The sequence below is a fragment of the Heptranchias perlo genome, chromosome 22 (genome assembly GCF_035084215.1).
Source record: "Heptranchias perlo isolate sHepPer1 chromosome 22, sHepPer1.hap1, whole genome shotgun sequence".
Taxonomy (NCBI): Eukaryota; Metazoa; Chordata; class Chondrichthyes; order Hexanchiformes; family Hexanchidae; genus Heptranchias; species Heptranchias perlo.
Window position 1 is genome coordinate 38,877,249 of NC_090346.1, and position 23,331 is coordinate 38,900,579.

The following is a 23,331-nucleotide window of genomic DNA, read 5'->3' on the forward strand; positions in this document are numbered from 1 at the left end:
TTGGAGGCTCAAAGGTCTGTAATAGGAGTGGTATCTGTGGGTTCACTGAAGCTCTTCGCAATGTGTACTTGCTTGTTGTTTTATATATCTCAAAATATACTTTATTCATAAAATTTGTAAAGGTACATACAATACAATTCAAGTCACACTTCAAACACTACAATATAATTTGCAACGGTACATGCAGTACAATTCAACGGTCCCAGTACAATCAAAACAGTTACGCACGATATATTTTACATACAGTTCATGGCACCCTAGGGTGCCTCATTTCATTTAGTCATTACAGGCTACAGATACAGTACATTGTGTTACCTTCATTTATCATTTTGCATTTCTGCCCGAGGGGGTTTTTCTCTGGTTCCAGCCCTTCGGTATACAATGGCGGGAGGGCTCTAAACGATGGCCTTTCCCCATAATGCTTTTGCGTGGGTCGCACCTCGCCTCAGTGCGTCCCGCAGCACGTACTCCTGAACCTTGGAGTGTGCCAGGTGGCAACACTCGGTCGTGGACCGCTCCTTCAGCTGGAGGACCAGCATGTTTCAGGCGGACCAAAGGGCCTCCTTCACCAAGTTGTTAGTCTTCCACCCGCATGTGATATCGGTCTCGGTGTGCGACCCGGGGAACAGTCCGTAGAGCACAACGTCCTGTGTTACTGAACTGTTTGGGATGAACCGGGACAGATACCAACGCATCTCTCTCCACACCCTCTGCGCAAAAGGGCAGCCCATCAGGAGAAGGGAGACAGTCTCCTCCCCACCACAGCCTTGAGGGCAGCTTGCGGTGTGCAGAGGGTGTGGAGAGAGATGCGTTGGTATCTGTCCCGGTTCATCCCTAACAGTTCAGTGACACAGGATGTTGTGCTCTCCGGACTGTTCCTCGGGCCGCACGCCGAGACAGATGTGGCACTGAGGTTCCATGCGTGTTGGAAGGACCGCACTGGGAGGGCCTTTCTCACCACCATCCAGGCCACATCCTGGTGCCTGTTGGTCAGTTCCTTCGATGAGACGTTCTGTCAAATGGCATCGACTGTCTGATCGGAGAAGAAACCGATCGAGTCCGCCCTCTCAGTTCTTTGCAGGACTCTGAGAAAGTTCGTTGTGGCCCAATGTAGGTTAATAGTAGCTGCATGGCTAGTGAAAAGAGATAGATGGATCAACTTCATCAGTAAGCTGGGACAGACAGATAGCACGGTGCCACTGACTAATGCTAAACCTGTACGGGTAGGTTTACTTTAGTGATGTGTAAGTTACTACTACTACTACTACTACTACTACTACTACTACAACAACAAAACAACAACAACGTACCTTTAACGTAGTGAAACGTCCCAAGGCACTTCACAGGAGCGTAATCAAATAAAATTTGACACTGAGCCACAAACGAAGGCCAAAAGCTTGGTCAAAGAGGTAGATTTTAAGGACTGTCTTAAAGGAGAAGAGAAAGTTCGCAAGGCGGAGAAGTTTGGGGAGGGAATTCCAGAGCTTAGGACTTAGGCTGCTGAAGGCACGGCCACCAATGGTGGAGCGAGTAAAATCGGGGATGCACAAGAGGCACGAATTGGAGGAGCGCAGAGATCTCAGAGGGTTGTAGGGCTGGAGGATGTCACAGAGATAGGGAGGGACGAGGCCATGGAGGGATTTGAAAACAAGGATGAAAATTTTAAAATCGAGGCGTTCCTGGACCGGGGTCCAATGTAGGTCAGCAAGCACAGGGGTGTTGGGAGAACGGGACCTGGTGCAAGTTAGGATATGGGCAGCAGAGTTTTGGATGAGCTCAAGTTTATGGAGGGTGGAAGATGGGAAGCCAGCCGGGAGAGCACTGAAACAGTCCAGTCTGGAGGTAACAAAGGCATGGATGAGGGTTTCAGCAGCAGATGAGCTGAGGCAGGGGCGGAGACAGGCGATGTTACGGAGGTGGAAGTAGGCGGTCTTGATGATGGAGCGGATATGTGGTCGTAAACTCATCTCAGGGTTAAATAGGACGCCACGGTTGTGAACAGTCTGGTTCAGCCTCAGACAGTGGCCAGGACGAAGGTTGGAGTTGGTGGATAGGGAACGGAGTTTGCGGCGGGGACCAAAGACAATGGCTTTGGTCTTCCCAATATTTAGTTGGAGGAAATTTTTGCTCATCCAGTACTGGATGTTGGATAAGTAATGTGACAAATGAGAGACAGTGGAGGGGTCGAAGGAGGTGGTGATGAGGTAGAGCTGGGTGTCGTCAGCGTACATGTGGAATCTGACATTTTGTTTTTGGATGATGTCGCCAAGGGGTACCATGTAGAAGAGAAACAGGAAGGGGCCAAGGATAGATCCTTGGGGGACTCAATTGGCTTGGTGGGCCAGGGGAAGGGAGGGAAGCAGCAGAGGCAGCTGAATGGATGGTCTCAATCTTAGTGACAAAGAAGTCCATGAGCACTTTTCGTTGGAGGTGAGAGTGGAGGGGGCAGGGGAGAGGGGTTTAAGAAGACGGTTTGTAGCGGAGAAGTGAAGCCTGGGGCTTTCTTTGCATTCCAGGATGATCCTGGAATAGTGAGCAGTTTTGGCAGAGGAGAGCAGGAACCGATAGTGTTTTATGTGAACCAACAGATCTGGCGATGAATGGCTAAACCAGTTGTCTGCCATAAACATTCAAGTCTGCGTCCTCGGCCTTAAGGGAGCGGAGATGAGGGCCATTCCCAGGGGAACGACCAGGGTGAGAGAGAGTAATCGTATTAATGGGGACAAGGGCATCAGAGGTGGAGGTGAGGGTGTGATTGAGCAGATCGGTAGCTGCAGAAATGTCATGGTGTATGGAGGGCCAAAGGCAGTTGGGAATTTGAAAGTGCCGTTGTAAGTGACCTGGGGGAGAGTTTTTTCCAGGGCGAACACAGAAGGAAGTGGGGTTGGGAGAGCGAAGGGGGATGTGGGTGGAGAGGGATACAAGGAAGTGAACAGAAATGGCCTTATCCATGATTGACACAATGGGAGTAGAGAGGCCACGTGAGATGGCAAGGTCGAGGCGGTGGCCGTGAATATGGGTAGAGGAGTTAATATGGAGGGAGAGATTAAGGGAGGATAGGAGGGCAGTGAACTCAGAGGAGAGAGAGTATGATGAGGTGAGATGAGTTGACAGATGTATTATTCTCTGTAGAGTGCATACTAACCTTATAGACCCTCTTTAACTATCTGGCTGCGTTGGATAGCCTTGAGGTTGGGAAATCTAGTGTAGGAACTCATGTTCCACCACTCTATGATGAAACTGTTATGACATCGCTGGCAGAACAAAATGTTTCATTGAAATCTCAGGCATTCTATACAGTCTGTATTTGGATCTGGTATACCTTTATCCAGCACTGACTGTTCTACTTTATATCTACGAGAAAGCTCTCACTGTGGTATTTATTGTGGCCTTATGTTGGAAAATGCTTGGTATTACTTAATTGAGTGTTGATAACGTCTTTGCTCAGCTTTGAGCACTCGCTGTGCTCTTTATTCAAAGAAGCATAGTATTTTTCAAAATGTTTAGTCTGGAAAAAATCCAGCTGTGCTTTAATCCAAGATAGTCCCTTTTAAACTCTACATTAATATGCTGCACACAATCTCTGACACAGCACATCCTTGCTGAAGGATTTTAATATCCAGCTACTTTGCCAGCGTTTTATTTAGATTAAAATAACACAGGGTGGGGGAGGGGTCCAATTAGTTCCTACCCAAATATGTCCAATTTTTGGCATAAAGAAGCAAACAGAATCACCGATATTTATAAAAGCAGCGAATGTTCCAGGTATAGTAAGTCTGTGTTTCAGAACTACCCAGTTAATGTGCCGTTGTTGTCTGGTTAAAAAAACAATTAGATCTCCTGACCTTGGTGACATTGCTCCATAATTAACCAGTTGGGCCAAATGCCCATTCACTACCCCTTTTAAAGAGCCAAATGATCTAGGGCCAATTCAAAGACAAAGTCCTACCATCAGGACTCCTTTTAAATGCTGAGGCAGAATACTATTTAGAAAACCTAAAGTGTATCTAAAGCAGGAGTTTAATGAGCATTAGCGATACAGACATACTTACAGGGATTGTTTTATCTGCTCATGCCTCCGAACATGTGTTTGCCGAATGTTATCTGTGTGTGTGTGTGTGTGTGTGTGTGTGTGTGTGTGCGCGCTGTGGCACGTTCTCTGAAAAACAATTTTATTACATTTTCAGTAGCTTACAAGCAGATTTATACAGTGCTGTCCACAATAGTAAATCCCCCTCAGCACGTTCTGTTGCAATGGTGAAAGGTGAACTGGTCGACTTATTTTTGTAGATGTCACTTTGCTTTTTGTTTTCCTTTTACATTTTTGAGTGACTTTTACAATCAAAGAGATGTCATTGCAATTTGGGATGGGCAGTAAATGCTGGCCTTTCCAGCGATGCCCACATCCTGAGAATGAATTATTTTTTTTTAAATCCTACTACGACTGGCGGGAACAATAAAAATTGTTGATTATGCACTGGGGAACAGTTATAATTTTTGCTTTTACTAAACAATGTCATGCTGTGTTAGCAAGTGATGACCTCAGTCTTCAGGGGAGTATCAGTCGCTGACTGTGTCAATGCACTGCTGTTCTTACTCCATGCTAATTAGATTGACATTTGTTGCAATATAAAGAATACTGTCCTCTCAGCAATACCTAAAGCTGATCCAGATCCTCTTATAAAATCCAACTTGCATGGCCTTCCTTTCTTTTCCTGTGGAAAATGGAGCTTCAGAGATGCAAGCACACCACATGTATAACATCACCGTAGCATGTACCACATGTAAAGTGCCTGCTGACATCATGGATATGAAGCTCACACATCATCGGTCCTGCTTTTTGATAAGAAAACTATGATACATTTCGTTTATTTCCCTCAAGTTCAGGAGGAAATCAATTTTTTACTGATTCACCAGGAAAACCCCCAGGAATTTATTGGTGAAAGTCAGTAAAGAAAAAACTTTTTCAAAAATGACTTGCATGTTCCCAACCCTTATACATCGATGCCAACCATCAGCTTTCCCAGTGATAATCAGCATTTCCCAGGTTGTGTCTGTTTGCCAGTGTTTTCTGATGGAAATCAGTGCGGGATTTGAACTTCTTGCATTATCCCATGGTCGACCCCAGAATGCTACAGGGCAGAGCTCTTCTGTGCGTGCATGAGCGCTTGATCAGCTGGCTCACACGCTTGTGAACAGATTTGAGTGACCCAGCACCTGGGTGGAGAGAGCCCATTCCAAACCTCAACCCAGCTCTGAGCCGATAATCTCCTACGTTCTTCTGACTAGTTTCAGTGAGCCATTGACCTCCTCAATCTTCCTTCCAGTTACCTCTAATCCTGCAGGTCTACCAGGCTCTGGTTCAGTTTTTTCCTTTTGCTATTATTGTTGTAATGCCATTATTGGTATTTAATGCATCCATTCCTGTTTAAAAGAAAGACTTGCATTTCTATAGCACCTTTCACCACCTCAGGACGTCCCAAAGCACTTTGCAGCCAATGAAGTACTTTTTAAATGTAGTCATTGTTGTAATGTAGGAAACACAACAGCCAATTTACACACAACAAGGTGATAATGCCCAGATAATCTGTTTTAGTGATGTTGATTGAGGGATAAATATAGGCCAGGACACCAGGGAGAACTTCCCAGCTCTTCTTTGAAATAGTGGCACAGGATCTTTTACATTCACCTAACAGGGCCTTGATTTAACATCTCATCTGAAAGACATCACCTCTGACAGTACAGCACTCCCTCAGTAGTGTACTGGAGTGTCAGCCTAGATTTTGTGTTTAATTCTCTGAAGTGGGACTTGAACCCACAACCTTCTGACTCTAAGCCAAGAATGCTACTGCTGAGCCACAGCTGACACAGCCAATATTGCTGTGGTCGCTATCATTTCTGTCTGTCTAGGGTGATAATTGCAGCTGCACACATTCTCTGAAAATAAGATAAACAGAACACGCTGATTTTTCTGGGGCGGGAGATTGTGGGAGCTCTAAGACACCATTACTGCTGGTTCTGACGGTGGTTTTTAATCTGAAAATCCTGCTACAGAGAGAAAAACAGTAGAGGGAGAGAGAAAGAAACAGCAGGAAAAGAAAGAGAAATAGGAGAAAGACAGAGGCACACACAGCAGAAAGGGCAAAAGGAAATAGCAGAGCAGCAGTGAGACAGAAATAGCACAGAGAAACACCGTATACAGAGAGAGAGAAAAATCAGCAACACCCACCTAGATTTATATAGTGCCTTTAATGTAGAAATAGTGTCCCAAGGCGCTTCACAGAGTTGTGGTGAGAAACAGATGCTGAGCCAAAGAAAGAGAGAGATATTATGAGGAGTGACCAAAAACATCAGAAAAGAGTAGATTTTAAGGAAGGACTTGAAGGAGGGGAGGGAGGTAGACATAAATTGGAAAAAAGCTGATTTTGAGGAATGAGAGTGGAACTAGGAAAAATAAACTGGAAAAATATACTGACAAACAAAGAAATAGAACAGCAGTGGGAAACATTTAAAACAGTGATCAATAGAGTCCAGGAGAAATATATCCCACTAAAAAGCAAGAACAAATTAGCCAGTAATGACACACCATGGATAAATAAAGATACAAGGCCAAAATTGAAACTAAAGAAAAAGGCATACACTAAGTGCATAGACAATAAAGGAGAGGATGACAAAAAGGTTAGGAAAGAAGTAAAAAAAAACAATTAGAAAGGCAAAAAGAAACCGCAAAATTAAATTATCAAGGAATAACAAAAAAAAGTAAAGTATCCTACAGACACATAAATAACAAAAGAAAAATCAGGATAGGGATAGGGCCACTAAGGGATATACACGATAAACTCACAGGCAATGACAGCAAAATGGCTGAAATATTAAATAATTACTTTGTTTCAGTATTTACCAGGGAGACTAATATGGTGGGCATGACATTAGAAGAAGAGATCAAAAAAGATGTAAAGACATTTAAGATACAAAGGGGGGAGATAATTGATAAACTAATCAAGCTTAGAGAGGATAAAACCCCTGGTCCGGATGGATTGCATCCGTGCATATTAAAAGAAGTTAGGGAAGAGATAGCAAAGGTACTATTACACATATACAAAAATTCATTTAAAAAGGAATAGTGCCGGCCAATACTGGTGGACTGCTAATGTGATTCCTTTATTTAAAATAGGAGATAGAACAAGTCCAGGAAACTATAGACCAATTAGCTTAATGCCGGTGGTAGGAAAATTAATGGAATCCTTACTCAAATATGTAATAAACATCTGGAAACTGAAAATGAAGTAAAGAATAGTCAGCACAGATTTTAAGAGGGAAGGTCATGTTTGACCAACCTTATTGAATTCTTTGAAGAAGTAACAGAAAGTGTAGACAAGGGCAATGTAGTAAATGTAATATATTTGGATTTTCCAGCAGCCTTCGATAAGGCACCACATTGTAGACTCATGACTAAGGTCAGAGCATGTGGAGTCGAGGGACAAGTAACAGAATGGATAGCGAACTGGCTACAAATCAGAAATCAGAGAGTAGAGGTTAAAGGTAGTTATTCAAACTGGCAAAAGGTGGGAAGTGGTGTCTCACAAGGATCGGTGCTGGGACCACTGTTGTTCACCATATACATAAATGATTTAGACTCGGGAATCAAAATTTACGGATGACACCAAATTGGGGGGTTTTAGTTAATACTGAGGAGGACAGCAACAAAATACAGGAAGACATTAATTAACTTGCAGAATGGGCATGTAATTGGCAAATAAATTTCAATATAGTTAAGAGTGAAATGGTACATTTTGGTAGGAATAATAAGGAGGCCACATACTCCTTGGAAAATAAGAGTCTAAACAGGGTAGAGGAGCAGAGGGATTAGGGGTACAGATACACAAATCACTAAACATAGTGATGCGGGTTAATAAGGCCATAAAAAAGCAAGCTAAGCTCTGGGGTTCATTTCTAGAGGGATAGAATTAAAAAGCAAAGAAGTAATGCTAAACTTGTACAGAACCTTGGTTAGACCACATTGGGAGTACTGCGAACAGTTCTGGTCTCGACACTATGAAAAGGATATAGAGACACTGGAGAAGGTGCAAAAAAGATTTACTAGGATGATACCAGAAATGAGAGATTATACCTATCAGGAAAGATTGAATAGGCGGGAGCTGTTTTCTCTAGAAAAGAGAAGACTCAGAGGTGACCTGATAGAGGTCTTTAAGGTTATGAAAGGGTTTGATAGGGTAGGTGTAAAGAAGATGTTTTCACTTGCAGGGGAGTCCAGAACTAGGGGTCATAAATATAAGACAGTCACTAACAAATCCAATAGGGAATTCAGGAGAAACTTCTTCACCCCGGAGAGTGGTAAGAATGTGGAACTCGCTACCACAAGGAGTAGTTGAGACGGCTAGCCATTGGCAGAAGGATTGAGAACCAGTGGACACAGATTTAAGGTGATTGGCAAAAGAACCAAAGGCAACATGAGGAAAAACTTTTTTATGCGGCAAGTAGTTATGTTGTTTGAAAGGGTACAGATTCAATCGTCGCTTTCAAAAAGGAATTGGATAAATACTTGAAGGGAAAAAATTTGCAGGGCTACAGGGAAAGACCGGGGGAATGGGACTAACTAGATTGCTCTTACAAAGAGCTGGCACGGGCTCGATGGGCCAAATGGCCTCCTTCTGTGCTGTAACGATTCTATGATTCTAAGATGCATTTAAGGGGAAGCTAGATAAACACATGAGGGAGAAGGGAACAGAGGGATATGTTGATAGAGTTAGATGAAGACTGGTGGGACGAGGCTCACGTGGAGCATAAACACTGGCATGGGCCTGTTGGGTCAAATGGCCTGTTTATGTGCTGTACGTTCTTTGTAATTGATGTGGAGATATTTTGGGAGGGAGTTCCAGAGAGTGAGACCTAGGCAACTGAAGGCGCAGGCTCAGTGATGGGGGACGAAGGTGGGGAGGCGGGACTGCGCAAAAAGCTGGAGGAGGTCACAGAAGTAATGACGGACAAGGCCTTAGAGGGATTTAAAGACAAGGAGGAGAATTTTAAATTTAAGATGTTGACAGAACGGGAGCCAATGTATCTTAGCAAGGCTGGAGTGACAGATGAACGGGGTTTGGTGTGGACTATGATACGAGCAGCAGAGCTTTGGATGAGCTGCAGTTTGTGAAGGGAAGGGTGCCAGCAAGAAGTATACTAGAGTGGTCAAGTCCAGATGTGACAAAGGCATGAATGAGGGTTTCAGTGGCAGATGGGCTGAGGTGGAGTACACGAGGGAGATGTTATGGAGGTGGGAGTAGGTGACCTTTATGATGGAAAGGATATGGTGCGAGAACAGTAGAATTGGTAAACCTGTAAACCTGGTAAGGAATATTTATAAAAAGGCACCAGTCTATTCCTGAATCTTTTTACCTTAACACCTCATCAAAGGACAGGTTGAGGATTAATCATCTAGGGAATTACTAGATGCCTAAATTTGGCTCACTTGAACTAGCTTGCATTAACCAGTCCAAATTATATTAACATTTACACAATCAATACCCTATTAGGGTACATGTAAGCTAATGAGTTAAACATTTCTTGTCAAAGTCATCAAAGAGGGAGTCAGACTATAAAATCATGAATTATATCAAACAGTAACATATGCAAGGTACTAAGGTAGCTATTATTAACTAATGGAATTAATATCTGAGGCTACACAGGCCATTTATGTCATTTATCCAGGGTCACTGTGACTCTTCTATTGAAGTTATGGAGGAAGAGTGGGGGACCCCTACAGAAATTCACCCCCTCAATGTCCAAGATTGTTATAAAACCAGCACAGTTAGTTTAAACTATAGCTGGCAAGTTAACAGCTTTGAATAACAAGTCTAGCGATCATGTTATAAGTCAAGTTATTTATTGCCAATAAGCTCACAGATTTAGCAATGATTCCAGGAGCTTATACAACCTTGTTCTCTTGGGTCAATGTGGAGTTGGTGGTCTTGCCTCCTTCTCAGATGCTTGTGATTGCCTCCAGGACATTGGGATGATGTATCTCCTCCATCTGTTGTCATAGTATCGCTTCCTTCTTCCAATATCTGTTCTCTAGCAGCAGAATTTACCTTCTTTTTGTTTCCAGTTTAACTCTTAATATCAAACACGTAATACACTGAATTATTTGCTTATCTCTGGCTAGTAGAGTTCTTAAACTTAAGGGCCCTAAAATTTCATGGGGGTTCTCCCAGTCTTCCATATCTCTGGTGGGAGATGAACAGAACCTCTAGGATAACACCATAAATGCATGAAAACGGCCATTTACACCATTTCCCTGGGGATTCCACCAGTCTCTTGCCAGAGTTACAGCAGGACACTGGGAGAACTCCCATGGAATTTCAGTGCCAAATTCTCTCTGAACTAATGCAACTGCCCATCAGAAGGAAAAATCTGATGGTTTCAGATGGATAGAAGGCTCTTTATCAAAAGGGTTTCTTTATCAAGAGCCTTCTATCCATCTGAAGCCGTCAGTTTTCTCCGATCTCTCTCTCTGATCTCTCTGAATGACTTGTATCATAAGCACCACCTTTTATACCTTTGATTCTCAAAGTAAGCCTCCTTCCATACAATATTTTTTAGCCAATCTATGTGGTAAACCTTATTGGAAGGATTCCTTTCTTTGGTGACAATACCATAGACAGATAAATATCAAAGACTTATAATGGGCACATTTTAATTACTTGATAAAACCTGCTCATTAGCTGTGAAAAATCTTTCACTTTCTTTAGCTTTGAATAATAGTGGTAAGACAATCCAGATAGGGATCAGGTCACTCCCATGTACTCTTATTTTGTCAATAAAAACATGGCCTGCCTTTCCACCTTGACAAGTTTGGATGTACCTAGCTTCTTTGGGTCAAACTTCTTCAAGAGCACTGTGTTTGAGCATGATGCCCTGTCATTACTCAGGAGAGTGCAATGCTATGTACGCTGCTCTTCCGAAGTGGTTTCCCATTGAATTCACCATGCCAGCTGCTACACACCGCCACCAGTAATTGTGGCACATAGCCCGACAGGAACTACAGTAAGGAATTGGTTATCCCTGGCAAGGGTTGGAATGCATCGATTAATTTAACCGTCCCTGGCAGGGTAACATTGCCTGCAGTGGCCATTAGAGGTATCCCATCTGATCAGGGCAGCACAGAAGGTGCAATTGAAGTGACCCCCCACCCCACCAACCACCCCTTGTAGTGATTGTGGTCCTTTGATCAAATTTTTTCACAAAGCCTGTGCGACATAACCACCACGGGTCATGCTAGATTGTCTCCCTTGTGGTAGAGGACTGACGTCCATGGCAGATGGACTTCTCAGGGGTAATTTTCAACTCAGGCATTGGATAGGCATCAGGCAGCAAGTTTTAAAAAAAATTGTCTCATTATCACCTCGTTCGCGTTAAAAATCTGGGCGACACTGAGATGAAAATTTCTGATGTCCTTTATCTCGTGATGTACTGGGCTATTTGAAGAGAGATTGTGTATATCATGGGCTATTTGCTTTAAATGTCCCTTGAGGCTTCTTGGGCCAGTCGTATCACACAATCAATGGCCCTTTGATAGTGTTGTGTGACTATTTGGGCACTATCTCAGCTTTATTTGGATCTTTTGATCATGCCTTGGTTCCTTTTGAAAAAACTGTTGTTTAGTTTCCCAACATTCTTATCTCTTATTGCAGGTCTGCATCTAATTGCTGAATTTCTACTTACTCTTCGGTTAACTCTTGTTCCACCTCCTGCAGGTCTGCTTCCCTGTTCTGGAGTTCTCACACCTTTTAGTTTATTTGCTCTTTATATTTTGTCTCCCTTTTCCAGATTTTTTGTTTCCCTCAGGGTTAGTGGTTTTGTTTTTTAATAAGCTGCTTCCCTTTGCGCTAATGTTGTTTAAACTCTGTAAACTCTATACTTAACTTTTGAGTGTGAAAATACGTGTGTGCCGCCCAGTAAGAAATTAAGTAACTAATTTAATTTGTTTAGTCTGTCCACTTTCAGACTTCTCAAAACGTATCATTATTATGCCAATCTCCTTTAACAGCGGCTTGCAATTGCTTGAAAATTTCAGGAGGCAACAGCTCCAGTTCATCAGTCACGATGACAACATCAAGTTAAGCATTGGTGGAGATTTAAGATTTATATCAATTGCTTTTGGTCAATCCAGTGGACTGTCTCTTTAAATTGACTTATGAAAAACAAGCGCAGTTTGAAACATCTTGCTCTCTAAGCTGCTTGTGTTGTGGTTAGCTTCATCCCTGTCTCACAGACAATTCTGCAGGGTGCTAACCTGATTCACTTGCTCCCTTATATACAGTTTCTGACTTAGCTAACACGTTGCCATATCAACAAACACAGCTTTAAAATTGTACAAATACTGTGATCTTTGATTCTTCAGCAAGAGTTCAATTCACTCAGTTGGTTTTGTAAATTACTTTCAATGGCATCAAATGAATTCATTCTGCTGAGAGACTAATCCCAGTTTAGTAGTGCCCCTACAAAATCTTGGGAGTTTCAAATCATGGCCCTAATTAGTGTAAGAACACTAGGACTGATAAACCCATAAACCTTTGGAGGAATATTAATCAACGACAACTTGAATTTATATAGTGCCTTTAATGTAGTAAAACGTCCCAAGGCTCATAACAGGAGTGTTATCAAACAAAATTTAACACCAAGCCACATAAGGAGATAAGATATATGGACAAGTGACCAAAAGCTTAAAATCCTTAACCATTTCACCTTAACTCCTCATCAAAAAAATGTCAGGGGATTTAATATCCATTACTAGATGCCTAAATTTGGCTTGCTTGCACCATTTTACATTAGCCAGTCTAAATTATATTAACATTTACACTATCAACCCTCAATTAGGATATAGGTAAGCTACTGAATGAATGAGTTAACCTCTTCTTCCAAAAGTTATCAAAGAGGAATTCAGACTATAAAATCATGAACTACATTTCTTCATTAACACATTTAGGATAATACAATTAGCAGCATTTTAATATCAAACAGTAAGGACTGGTTTTTCCTTAATCCTTAATCCATCCAGGAGGGTCAGGGCAGGACTTCTGCCAAAGACCCAACCTATTTTCCTGGTTTGGGGGTGATCAACTATGCAGGCGAGAGTTCCTACTCCTAAGCCTCAATCGATAACTGGTATAGCAGCGGCAGTCAGCACACAAGGATGGTCTCGACCCCCCAAAGAGGTAAAAGGAAATCTTTTTAAAAATTCACAGATTCAACCCTTTGCTCAGGGGGCTGATGGGACCATGACCAGGTTCGAGGAAGGAGGGCCCTGGACAATATCCACCACCCCACAGCCCCTGCCCCCAACAGGCAGATGTGTGCCAGAATTTCCAGATATTAGTCCTTAATTTGCCTTTCATTAGTTTGAGCCTGTGCTCACTTGCCCTACGGTCATGGTTTAATTTGAAATAGTGTACTGGATTCACGTTTTTTTATAAACAGTTTATCATCTATACATAGCAAAAATGGCTGGCACATGTTATCCATGAATGATGTTGAAATAGCCAAGGATTAAGCTGAAAGAGACCTAGGGTTAGAAGTTGGACCTTGTTGCGCCCGTAAAACAGGTGCAATGAGGCCTAATTTTGGGGACTAATGTACCCCAAGAACACCCATAAAACATCCAGTCAAAAATGTAATAATCTACACGCGCTAATCATAGAAGCGCACAAGGAGGCCATTTGGTTCATCGTGCCTCTTTGAAAGAGCTATCCATTCATCCCACTCCCCTGCTCTTTCCCTATAGCCCTGCCATATTTCCCCTTCAAGTATTTATCCAATTCCCTTTTGAAAGTTAGTGTTGAATCTACTTCCACCACCCTTTCAGGCAGTGCTTTCCAGCTCATAACAACTCTCTGCGTAAAAAATGTTTTCCTCATGTCGCCTCTGGTTCTTTTGCCAATTACCTTAAATCTGTGTCCTCTGGTTACCGATCCTTCTGCCACTGGAAACAGTTTCTCCTTATTTACTCTAAAAAAAAATCCTTGATGATTTTGAACACCTCTATCAAATCTCCTCTTAACCTTCTCTGATCTGAGAACACTGAAAAAAAATACATTTACAGTGAATTTTAGCCCAGGTTTTAATAATAATTGCAAGTAGCCAACACTTGAAGTTACCTTCATTTCCCTTCAACTATCAAATCTCTGGGTTCCATTAAACTTCTAGAACCACTGCTAAAGTTTGTCTAAAAATATCTTGGAAGCGTAAAGCTAATGTTCAATGTGAGAGATCAATAACTAAAAACCACCCACCTAATCAGCACATCAATAAATATCTGCAGTGAGATGACAAAAAGGGGGAAATCATTGTGCTGGGAAAATATTTTAGAAGAAATTAAAAGGAAGTTGGAAATCTGAAACACTTGAGGTTCAACTGAAGAAAATTCCAAATAAATACAACTTTCTAAGAAAGAAAGAACTTTCATTTAAATAGTGCCTTTCGCAACCTCAGGATTTACACCCAATGAAGTACTTTTGAAGTATAGTCACTGTTGTAATGTAGCCTTGATGGTAGGATTGAGGATTTAATTTTTGGGATTGATTCAATTTTGATGGCCTAGCATTCAGCATTTCACAAAGATCCAATTCCAGTACTACTGCTATATTGATAGCACACAATGACTTCTAAGAATCCAGCCTCCTACACAATCCATCAGCTCTGGACAGTGGTGTTTTGTCTCTGTTTCTTCAGAAATCCAGTGTGGACTCAGTATAACATATGTTTCTTCTGTTCCAGGACAGTACTGGGCCCCTATGGAGTAGACCGGAGAGTGCATTGTGTAGATTTTACAGACTGTGAGAAGGGCCTGGGTAAGTGATCCTGTGATTCATCTGAAACATTTCCTTTGTATTGAAGGAGAGAAAAACTTCATGTGGAAGAAAAGGGACTTTTCACCTTGTGCATTTGAATTATATTCATTATTAAAGTATCCCTCTTGTTCCTGGATGCTGAATCATGACTTTGTTGCATCGAACCAGGAGATGTGATATAGAAAAATTCTGAAGTTCACAATCATACTTATTGCTCTTTATAAATGTGATGTTCCTATGCCTAGCACAGGAGGAAATCTTCTGTGATTATGTCTGTTCACGCATAAATATCTACATGGTGTTTCTTATCCCTCATCAGTTTTTCTCCCCTTCTCAAGGTTTGACTTCTTGCTGGGGTTTGGTTCCACAAATGCTGGTGACACTCTGGTATCTCGACCAGGTGGCCACTATTCACATGTGACCTTGACGGTGGCAGGTTATTTGACCGTGCGGGTACCACAGCCAACACCAATTCTGTTCTAATCCAACATCCGCACATTCCCAACAGAAGTCACTGTGCAAACATCATGAACGGGAACTATTGCTGATTTTTCCCCCTTCCTATCCCAGGGGCACGGAGACCAATGTTGTACCTTCACTGCTGCCAAGAGCAGCTAACTCAGCACAGGCCAGCAATGGAATATGGGATCTTCGTGGCCTGTGTTTCTTAGCAACTTATTGAACCATTAGAGCTATTCAAAGAAATGCAACAGTTAAACCTCATTAATACCAGCTCAATGGAACCTGAAATCGAGCTTTTAGTCAAAGGTTCATCTGATGCTAGTTGTATTCATCTACTGACCTTAATGAAGTTACACCAGGAACCATGGAAGACAGTCACAATAGGTTGCAAGAATAGAATTTGTCATGATGAGTATTAAATACATAATTAAACATGCACATCCCATCCAGCACTCTAATAATCTGAGGAGGTGCAAGAGAAGTTAAAATGAAAGTGGAGAGGGGCAGCTTCGAGGGGATTCCTGCTGGCCGGTCCTAGCTGTAATTGGCTTTGATTGGAAGAGTGGAGTGCACAGTAAGGAAATACCAATTCTGTGCCAGCTGTGTAGGAGCTGTTTGGATTAAAGACCACTTTCTTGTCCTTTCTTACTTATTATTTTCCCTATTTTTTTCTCCTCAGAGGGGAAATGAGGAGACTTTTTTTACGCAGTGAGTTGTTATGATCTGGAATGCACTGCCAGAAAGGGTGGTGGAAGCAGATTCAATAGTAATTTTCAAAAGGGAATTGGATAAATACTTGAAGGGGAAAAATTTGCAGGGCTATGGAGAAAGAGCAGGGGAGTGGGACTAATTGGATAGCTCTTTCAAAGAGCCAGCACAGGCACAATGGGCCAAATGGCCTCCTTCTGTGCTGTATGATTATATGATTCTTAGTGCTTGACCTTCCCTAATAGAATGATTACCGAGGTGACCTGTTCCATGTCAACAACAGGCCACTAAGATACACTTGTACACAATGTGAGTTGACTTCCTCCTAACTATTATCTTCTCTGTTCACTTCCTTCCCCAAGATTAGAATTTTGCTAAGTGGGAATAGGGGCACAAACCAGCACGTGTGCAGAATATCACTATACTTTGCGGCATCAAGCCATGTTTAAGTAGGTTTAATGAAGTAATTTAATGAATATTTTGTCCCTTGAGTCTGCTTAACTGACTGAAACTCACCAAGCCAGCTAGCTCTGCACGATAAGGTAAAGGTTAATGGATATTGCACAGTGTTATTTCCCAGGGTGGAGGTGCATGGCACAGGGAGACTTCTACATGATGTTGTTATCCAATAAAGGATAGAGAAACCCCTGCATTGTTCTGCTGCTTTCTAGTGAATGCCACACTCCTATCATTAAACGATTAAGATGTAGGCAGGAGTGACCTTGCTTGTTTACAGTAGATACCTAATACATGGAAGCAGATGATCCTGATGTCATGTGGGCCAGGGGTTAAGTAAATCAGATCACACAGATCTATATAAGTGATCCCAAGCTGCTGGATTTATTGCTACTGTTACCAATCCCAGTGTCACAACTAACCTATTTGCAAGAGACCAGGTATCACTGTACACATCAATAGAAATGTTAATTGAATAAAATATTTGATTACTTCTTTCACTATATTTACACCCAACTTTTTTAAAAATTGAAATACATTAGTTTGGGATTTTTCAACACAAGGTGCTCACGTGAGTGGCTGTAAATTTGTCCAGGGTTTAAAAACTTTGCACAACTGCGAGTGAATTAATAGTGACAAAATTAAGGGCTGTCTCTCATTTTTAGTATTTCCATTCCAGGCGGTAAGTCGGCCAGTTCGATTTAAATGAGGCCCTGGGGTTAAAATAGCCCGTACCTCATTTCTGGAGCAGCATGTGAGTTTTCAACTCATCTCACTACCCACCTCCCCAAAACCGGCCCAGAGTTAAAATCAGGGCCCATAGATCTGCATCTGTTTTAACATTGACAACTTTAGTCCCAACTACACACCGTATTAATAGTAACTGAGCACAGTCCACATGTGTAAAAACTGGTGCAAAGTAGCCATTTAAAACCTCCATATCCTGGGACTCCATCTGAATCTGCCCTATGGAGTTCTTTATCACCCTCTGACTTCTAGCAAAGAGTTTATTATTGCTACAGCAGATATCCACACCCTTCTTTTCTACTGACCTTTAGGCCACTCTGATATCAGCTCTCATTACCTTAAGCTGAGTACGATACCTATCCCTATTCTTGAGTGCTGTATTGTTTCAATTGGTTAAAGTATTTATGCTTAAGTCTGATTAATCCTTGTACATGATCAGTTAGCCAGCTTGGCTTGGTTTTACCATGTGCCCTTTTGACATTAGGGACATACATGGTTTCCTTTTGCATTAGAATGGTATTAAAGATATTCCATTTTTCATCTGTATTATTAACCCTGCCAGGTAGGGTTGCTCAATTAACCCAACTTAACTCCTCTGCCGTTTTAGCAAACTTAGCCCTCTTGAAATCTAGTACCAGCATTAAGTTTTGGAAACTTTTGTATGACTGATCAGGTTGAATGTAATGTTGTGGTCACTGTTGTTCAGATGTTCCCCCACATGGAGGTCTGATATTATATCAGGGTCATTACTAAGGACTAAATAAGTACCCGATTACCCCGAGACTCCTCATCAGATGATAAGTTAGAAAACAATCATTTATATTGTCTACAAATCTTTCAGCTGACCTGCCCACAATGCTAGATAGCTCACCATTGGACCATTGAATGCTTGTGAAGTTAAACTCCCATTATGCGAATATTACCAAACTCAGATGCTTTAGTAATTTGTGCCCGTAGTGCTTCATCATAATGGGGCCCTTGACCTGGCGGCCTATAACAAGTGCCAATGATCAATTTGAGGTCATTAGTTTGTTCCAATTGAATCCAGATAGCTTCAGCTGATGCACCAAAATTATCTTTCTAGAACAGTGAGGTCTTCGTTAACAATGATAGCTACACCTCCTCCTTTCTGTCCTACTCGATCTTTCCAAAATCCCTTATAATCCTGACCTTGGATTTCTGATTCATCATTAAGATCAAGCCATGTTGCAGAAATACCTATAATATCTAATTTCTCTAAGACTGCAGAAGACTGCAGTTCTAGTAATTTGTTTGACACTTCCAGCATTGACAAAAATATTTTAAGAATCTATCAACTTGCTGTTTTATGGTTCTACGTCCCTTCTCGTTCTTTATTACTCTTAACTTTTAAACTTGGTCTTCAGCTTTAGTATTTATGGGTGTTTTCCTCTGGCTACCTGTTCTAAATGTGCTACACTAGTTTAAATTCTCCCAAATAGCTGCCTCAATGTTCCTTGCAAATGGAGACCATCCCTCCTAAAAAGCTTACCTTACCCAGAGAATATCCACCAGTTACATAGAATCTACAGCACAGAAACAGGCTATTCAGCCCAACTGGTCTATGCCAGTGTTTATACTCCACACGCATCTCCTCCCACTCTAGTTATCTCTTCCCACTCTGCCTCCATATCCCTCTATTCCCTTCTCCCTCATGTGTGCATCAAGCATCCCCTTAAATGCATCAATGTTATCTGCTTCAACCACTCTATGTGGCAGCGAGTTTCACATTATCACCACTTTCTGTGTAAAGAAATTCCTCCTACAATTTTTTATTTCATACATTAGTGACTATCTTATATTTTCAATGAATTTTGGTCGCTTCTTCTTACACAGGTCTTCCAGACACATGTTAAGTCCAATAATTCAACTGTTTCTACTGGAAGTAGTCCTTATATCACCACTCTTGCACCTTTGTCCCACGGCACACCTTTAAGTTGTCTGTAGTTCTCTTGTAAAAGGACAGACTTTTTATCCATAATATCACTGGTACCAACATGCAATCCAACCACAGTTCCAGTGCACCAAACATGTCCTTGTGGTGCTCCATTCCAAAACTCATGAGGACTTGTAGCACCTCGTCACTAAAACTAAACTATTGACACTGTACTATTCTCTACTACAATTACACATTCCTTTCCAACACTAATGCTGGTAAACCTGTTTGTTGGCTATTTGAAAAGCATTAAAGGATCATTATTGCCAGGAGTATCATAATTGCCTGCTAACTTTTCATTGTCATTTTTGAATTGCATTCTCATAAATTACACATTTCAAAAGCATGCATTCCCGCGATTTAGTTAGTGATTCATTAATGTCAACAAACACAAGCATGTCACCTATTGTTAGAGAGAAAAATAGGACAATTAGCCTTAAGGAGACCACAGGTAATATCTCGATTGGAAGTTCTATTTCATATTTAAATTATTAAGTCTCCTGTTAGCTACTTGAACACTCAGAAAAACTGGGCCATTACTGCTTTGAAATACAGAATGGAGATCCCAATCTATAAAGAGGACCAACAATATGGGACCAACCAAAGCCATATCATAACATCTGGTAGATTCAGATTTATTCTATGTTGCGTTTGTTATTGAATGTAAGTATCACATCTCACCTAGGTTAGTTTCAACTGGATTTCTGACTTTACTGGGATTGTACTACCGATGAGAATCCTTTAAGGATGGATTCCAATCTCACTCCCAAACACAACTTGTTGTTACAACAACAAAAAAACCAAATAAAGTCATTTCAAAAAACGTTCAAATGTTGCGATCTGAATGTTAACACATTCTATGACTAACAGTATGGACACTGTAGAAATCACAAAATTGACAGTTTTAGTGTGAATAAAATGTTATTGCAGGAATTAAGGTGATTGGAGGAGTAAAGGAGCTGACTGGAGAGGAGTATGGTGTCTATGTGAAGAGGATCCTGCCTGGTGGTCTTGCTTCAGTTGACGGTGAGTTATTATTCATTCACCATACCACTGGAAGCATTACAATATTTAGATAATTATCTCATGTTCACTTGTAATATAACAACAACAATTATATAGCGACTTTAATGTAGAAAAACATCGCCAGGCGCTTCAGAGAGGCATGACCAAAAAAATGGACACTGAGTCTAAGAAGGAGATATTAGGAGGGGTATCCAAAATCGTGATCAAAGAAGTGGGTTTTAAGAAGGGTCTTAAAGGAGGGGAGGGATTTGGGTAGGAAATATTAGAGACCAGGGGCCTAGGTGGCTGAAAGCACGGTTTTGAGGCAAAGGGAGGGGGGAATTGCGCAAGTAGCCAGAGTCAGAGGAACGGAGTGTTTGGGGGGGGGGGGGAGGGGAGGTGTAGGCCTAGAGAGGGTTTATAGAGATAGGGAGGGGCAAGGTTACAAAGGGATTTGAACACGAGGATGTGAATTTTAAGTTTGAGGTGTTGGGGGACTGGGAGCCAATGTGAGGACAGGAGTGGGTAAGTGGGACTTGGTAGGTAAGTGCGTCTCGGTGCGGGATAGGATACAAACAGCAGTGTTTTGTATGAGTTGGTGCTTATGCAGTGTGGTGGATGGGAGGCTGGCCAGGAGAGTACTGGGACAGTTGAGTCTGGAAGTAAAAAGCACAAGTATGACTGTTTCAGCGGCAGATGGGCTGAGGCAGGCAATGTTACGGAGATGGAAGTAAGTCATCTTTGTGACGGAGATGATACAGGGTCAGTAGCTCAGCTCAGGGTCAGATGGGATGCTGAGGTTGTGAACAGTCTGGTTTAACGTGAGACAGTGGCTAGGGAGTGGGATGCAAGGTCTACTTACAGGAGTGATGCTGAACCTGAGAGAAGATCTCATACAGACCTGAAGTTTGTACTAGTTATATTTGCAAGTTCTTACGTTGCGTTGTCAGATTGCTTGTCCAACATCCAGTCTTGGATGAGCTGCAATTTCCTTTAGGTAAACGTCAATCCTCTTTGGCCCATGCCACAAACTCGGTACTCTTGCCACTGATTCCATCCCCCTCCCTAGCCACTCTCTAAGGCTGAACCAGACTGTTTGCAATTCTGTAATGGAGCCCTTACCATGAGGTTCTCTATGGGAATTTCCATATATGTCCTTCTAACAAGGCAGAACAGGAGCAAGAGGAAATAACGGAGGCACACGGGATTAGGCTACACCAAAGGAGAAGGAGGCATAGAAGTATCTCTGTCACCACTTGAGAACTGACCTCCAAACATCCTCTCCATCACAAAAAGCAAATAAAAGACTAACCTCAGACCACTGGACTTAATATCACAAAGTGGTTTTACTGTGCACATATATATTTACAATGGGGGCTTCTTATTACCACTGTACTTACCCCTGCTGCCTCTCTATGTTGTTCTTAAACCTATCCTGGTGTTCCACTGAGGTGATACCAGAGGTCAGGGATATCAGTTATCCTTGGCTGTGCTGTGATATCCTAAGGCTCTTAGGACTGAGGTAGCTCTTTTTTCTGGGCTTCTAGGGTCCAGAAGGATACCTCAGCAGGCTGTGTCGCCACTGCAGGTGTGTGCGCAGCCTGGCTCTGTATCCTGACACCTACATGAGCGCCGGCTAGAAAGATCACATGAGCTGTCCCCAGGAGAGAAGATGGCATCATGAAGGTTGATTCTTGTGACCACGCCACTTGTACTGGGCCCTGGGTCTGAGTGCCCATTGATCAACAGGAGTGCGGGCCTGATGGTCTTAATTAGATCCTGCAGACCCTGAGAGATATTGCCCAAAGCTTTCAGAAGCCACTTTCCATCATTCTCTCCAAATGGATCCCCAAAGCCTAAAGGCCGGTTATCAACGTGTCCAATTCGAATGTACTGACTGGTCTGGAGGCCTCCGTTAGGGGCAACAGGTGCAGATGTTCATGGTGCCATCATCTGTTCCAGGCAGTGCTGCATTGTGTCACATCATTCTCAGATATTGGCACTGAGGATAACATTTGACTGCACCGTGGCCCCTGCCATCTGTCTTAGGTCATCCAGCACAGTCCTTAGTGCCTTTGATTGAATGTGATGCTCATCCAGCATCCTCCTTTTCAGAGCAGGACCCCAGAGATCTGAGTCTGCATGTTTAAGAGTAGGTTTAGCTCCCTCCACTTCTCTTCACAGTTCAAAGATCAGAAACCTAGAATCATCATTCTTCCCGATTTTTTAATAATTATATTTTTTTAAATCACTTTGTAAATGTTTAAGATCATGTTACGAGTCGCCAATATACCAGTGCTTTTCAAATATTTACCTGAGGAAGGAGGAAGTCTCCGAAAGCTTGTGAATTTAAAATAAAATTGCTGGACTATAACTTGGTGTTGTAAAATTGTTTACAATTTTCAAATATTGGGCTTTATTCATTTACTCTAACTCAAAGTGAAATATTTTCCTTTATTTTAGGTCGTCTGCAACCTGAAGACCAGATTCTTGAGGTTAATGGCGACAGTCTGGTGGGAGTGACAAATGAAAGGTACAGTAGGTAATTGATATGAAAGGGACTGTCTCAGTCATGGACATCTCATTAACAGGCCTGTTCAGGATACAGATTCTGGCTACTAAATGGCCAGCCACAATTTTTCAGATATGAAACTCAAATGCCATCTGCCTCTTTATATATAGATATCCCAACCGATTCCCTACTTTTAATTTACTGGCTGCTAGAAGCCTTGCTAAAGCTGTACTGCTATCGATTAAGAATCTTCTTGCAACAAAATTTATTATTTTTTAAAGCAAAAATTTAAAATACAAAGATGCTGGACAGATATTTTGCCAGAAGCCAGTCATCTAATTTCCCTACCTGCCAGGGAGTGAATACCTCTGGTTTCTTCCAACTACACTGCCAAACAGTAAACACCTCGACATGTGATTGCTGCCGTTAGTAACATAAACGGCTCAAATTACCGTCACCCAGCGACAGGTCAGACAATCTTCTGCTGGATTTTCCAGTTTCCGCTCCCAAAATGTGTAAGCACCTTAAAATGAACACCTTTGTTGGTGCAGATCCAGTCAGTCAAGAAAGTCTTGGTGTTGGCCCAGAAAGATTGCACAGAGAGATTGCTTAACTGCATCATCCTG

General features: G+C 42.0%; 1 protein-coding gene across 1 annotated transcript in view; it reads left to right on the top strand.

The window, feature by feature from the left end:
• Positions 1–1,751: 1,751 nt before the first annotated feature.
• si:dkeyp-72e1.9 (syntaxin-binding protein 4) overlaps positions 1,752–23,331 on the top strand; it is a 66,037-nt gene continuing 44,457 nt past the window's right edge. Inside the window, exons 1-5 of the mRNA XM_068003065.1 lie at positions 1,752–1,842; positions 12,019–12,130; positions 14,788–14,861; positions 20,119–20,214; positions 22,657–22,726. Coding sequence (XP_067859166.1) covers positions 1,752–1,842; positions 12,019–12,130; positions 14,788–14,861; positions 20,119–20,214; positions 22,657–22,726 — 443 coding nt within the window. The remainder of the gene's footprint in view (positions 1,843–12,018; positions 12,131–14,787; positions 14,862–20,118; positions 20,215–22,656; positions 22,727–23,331) is intronic.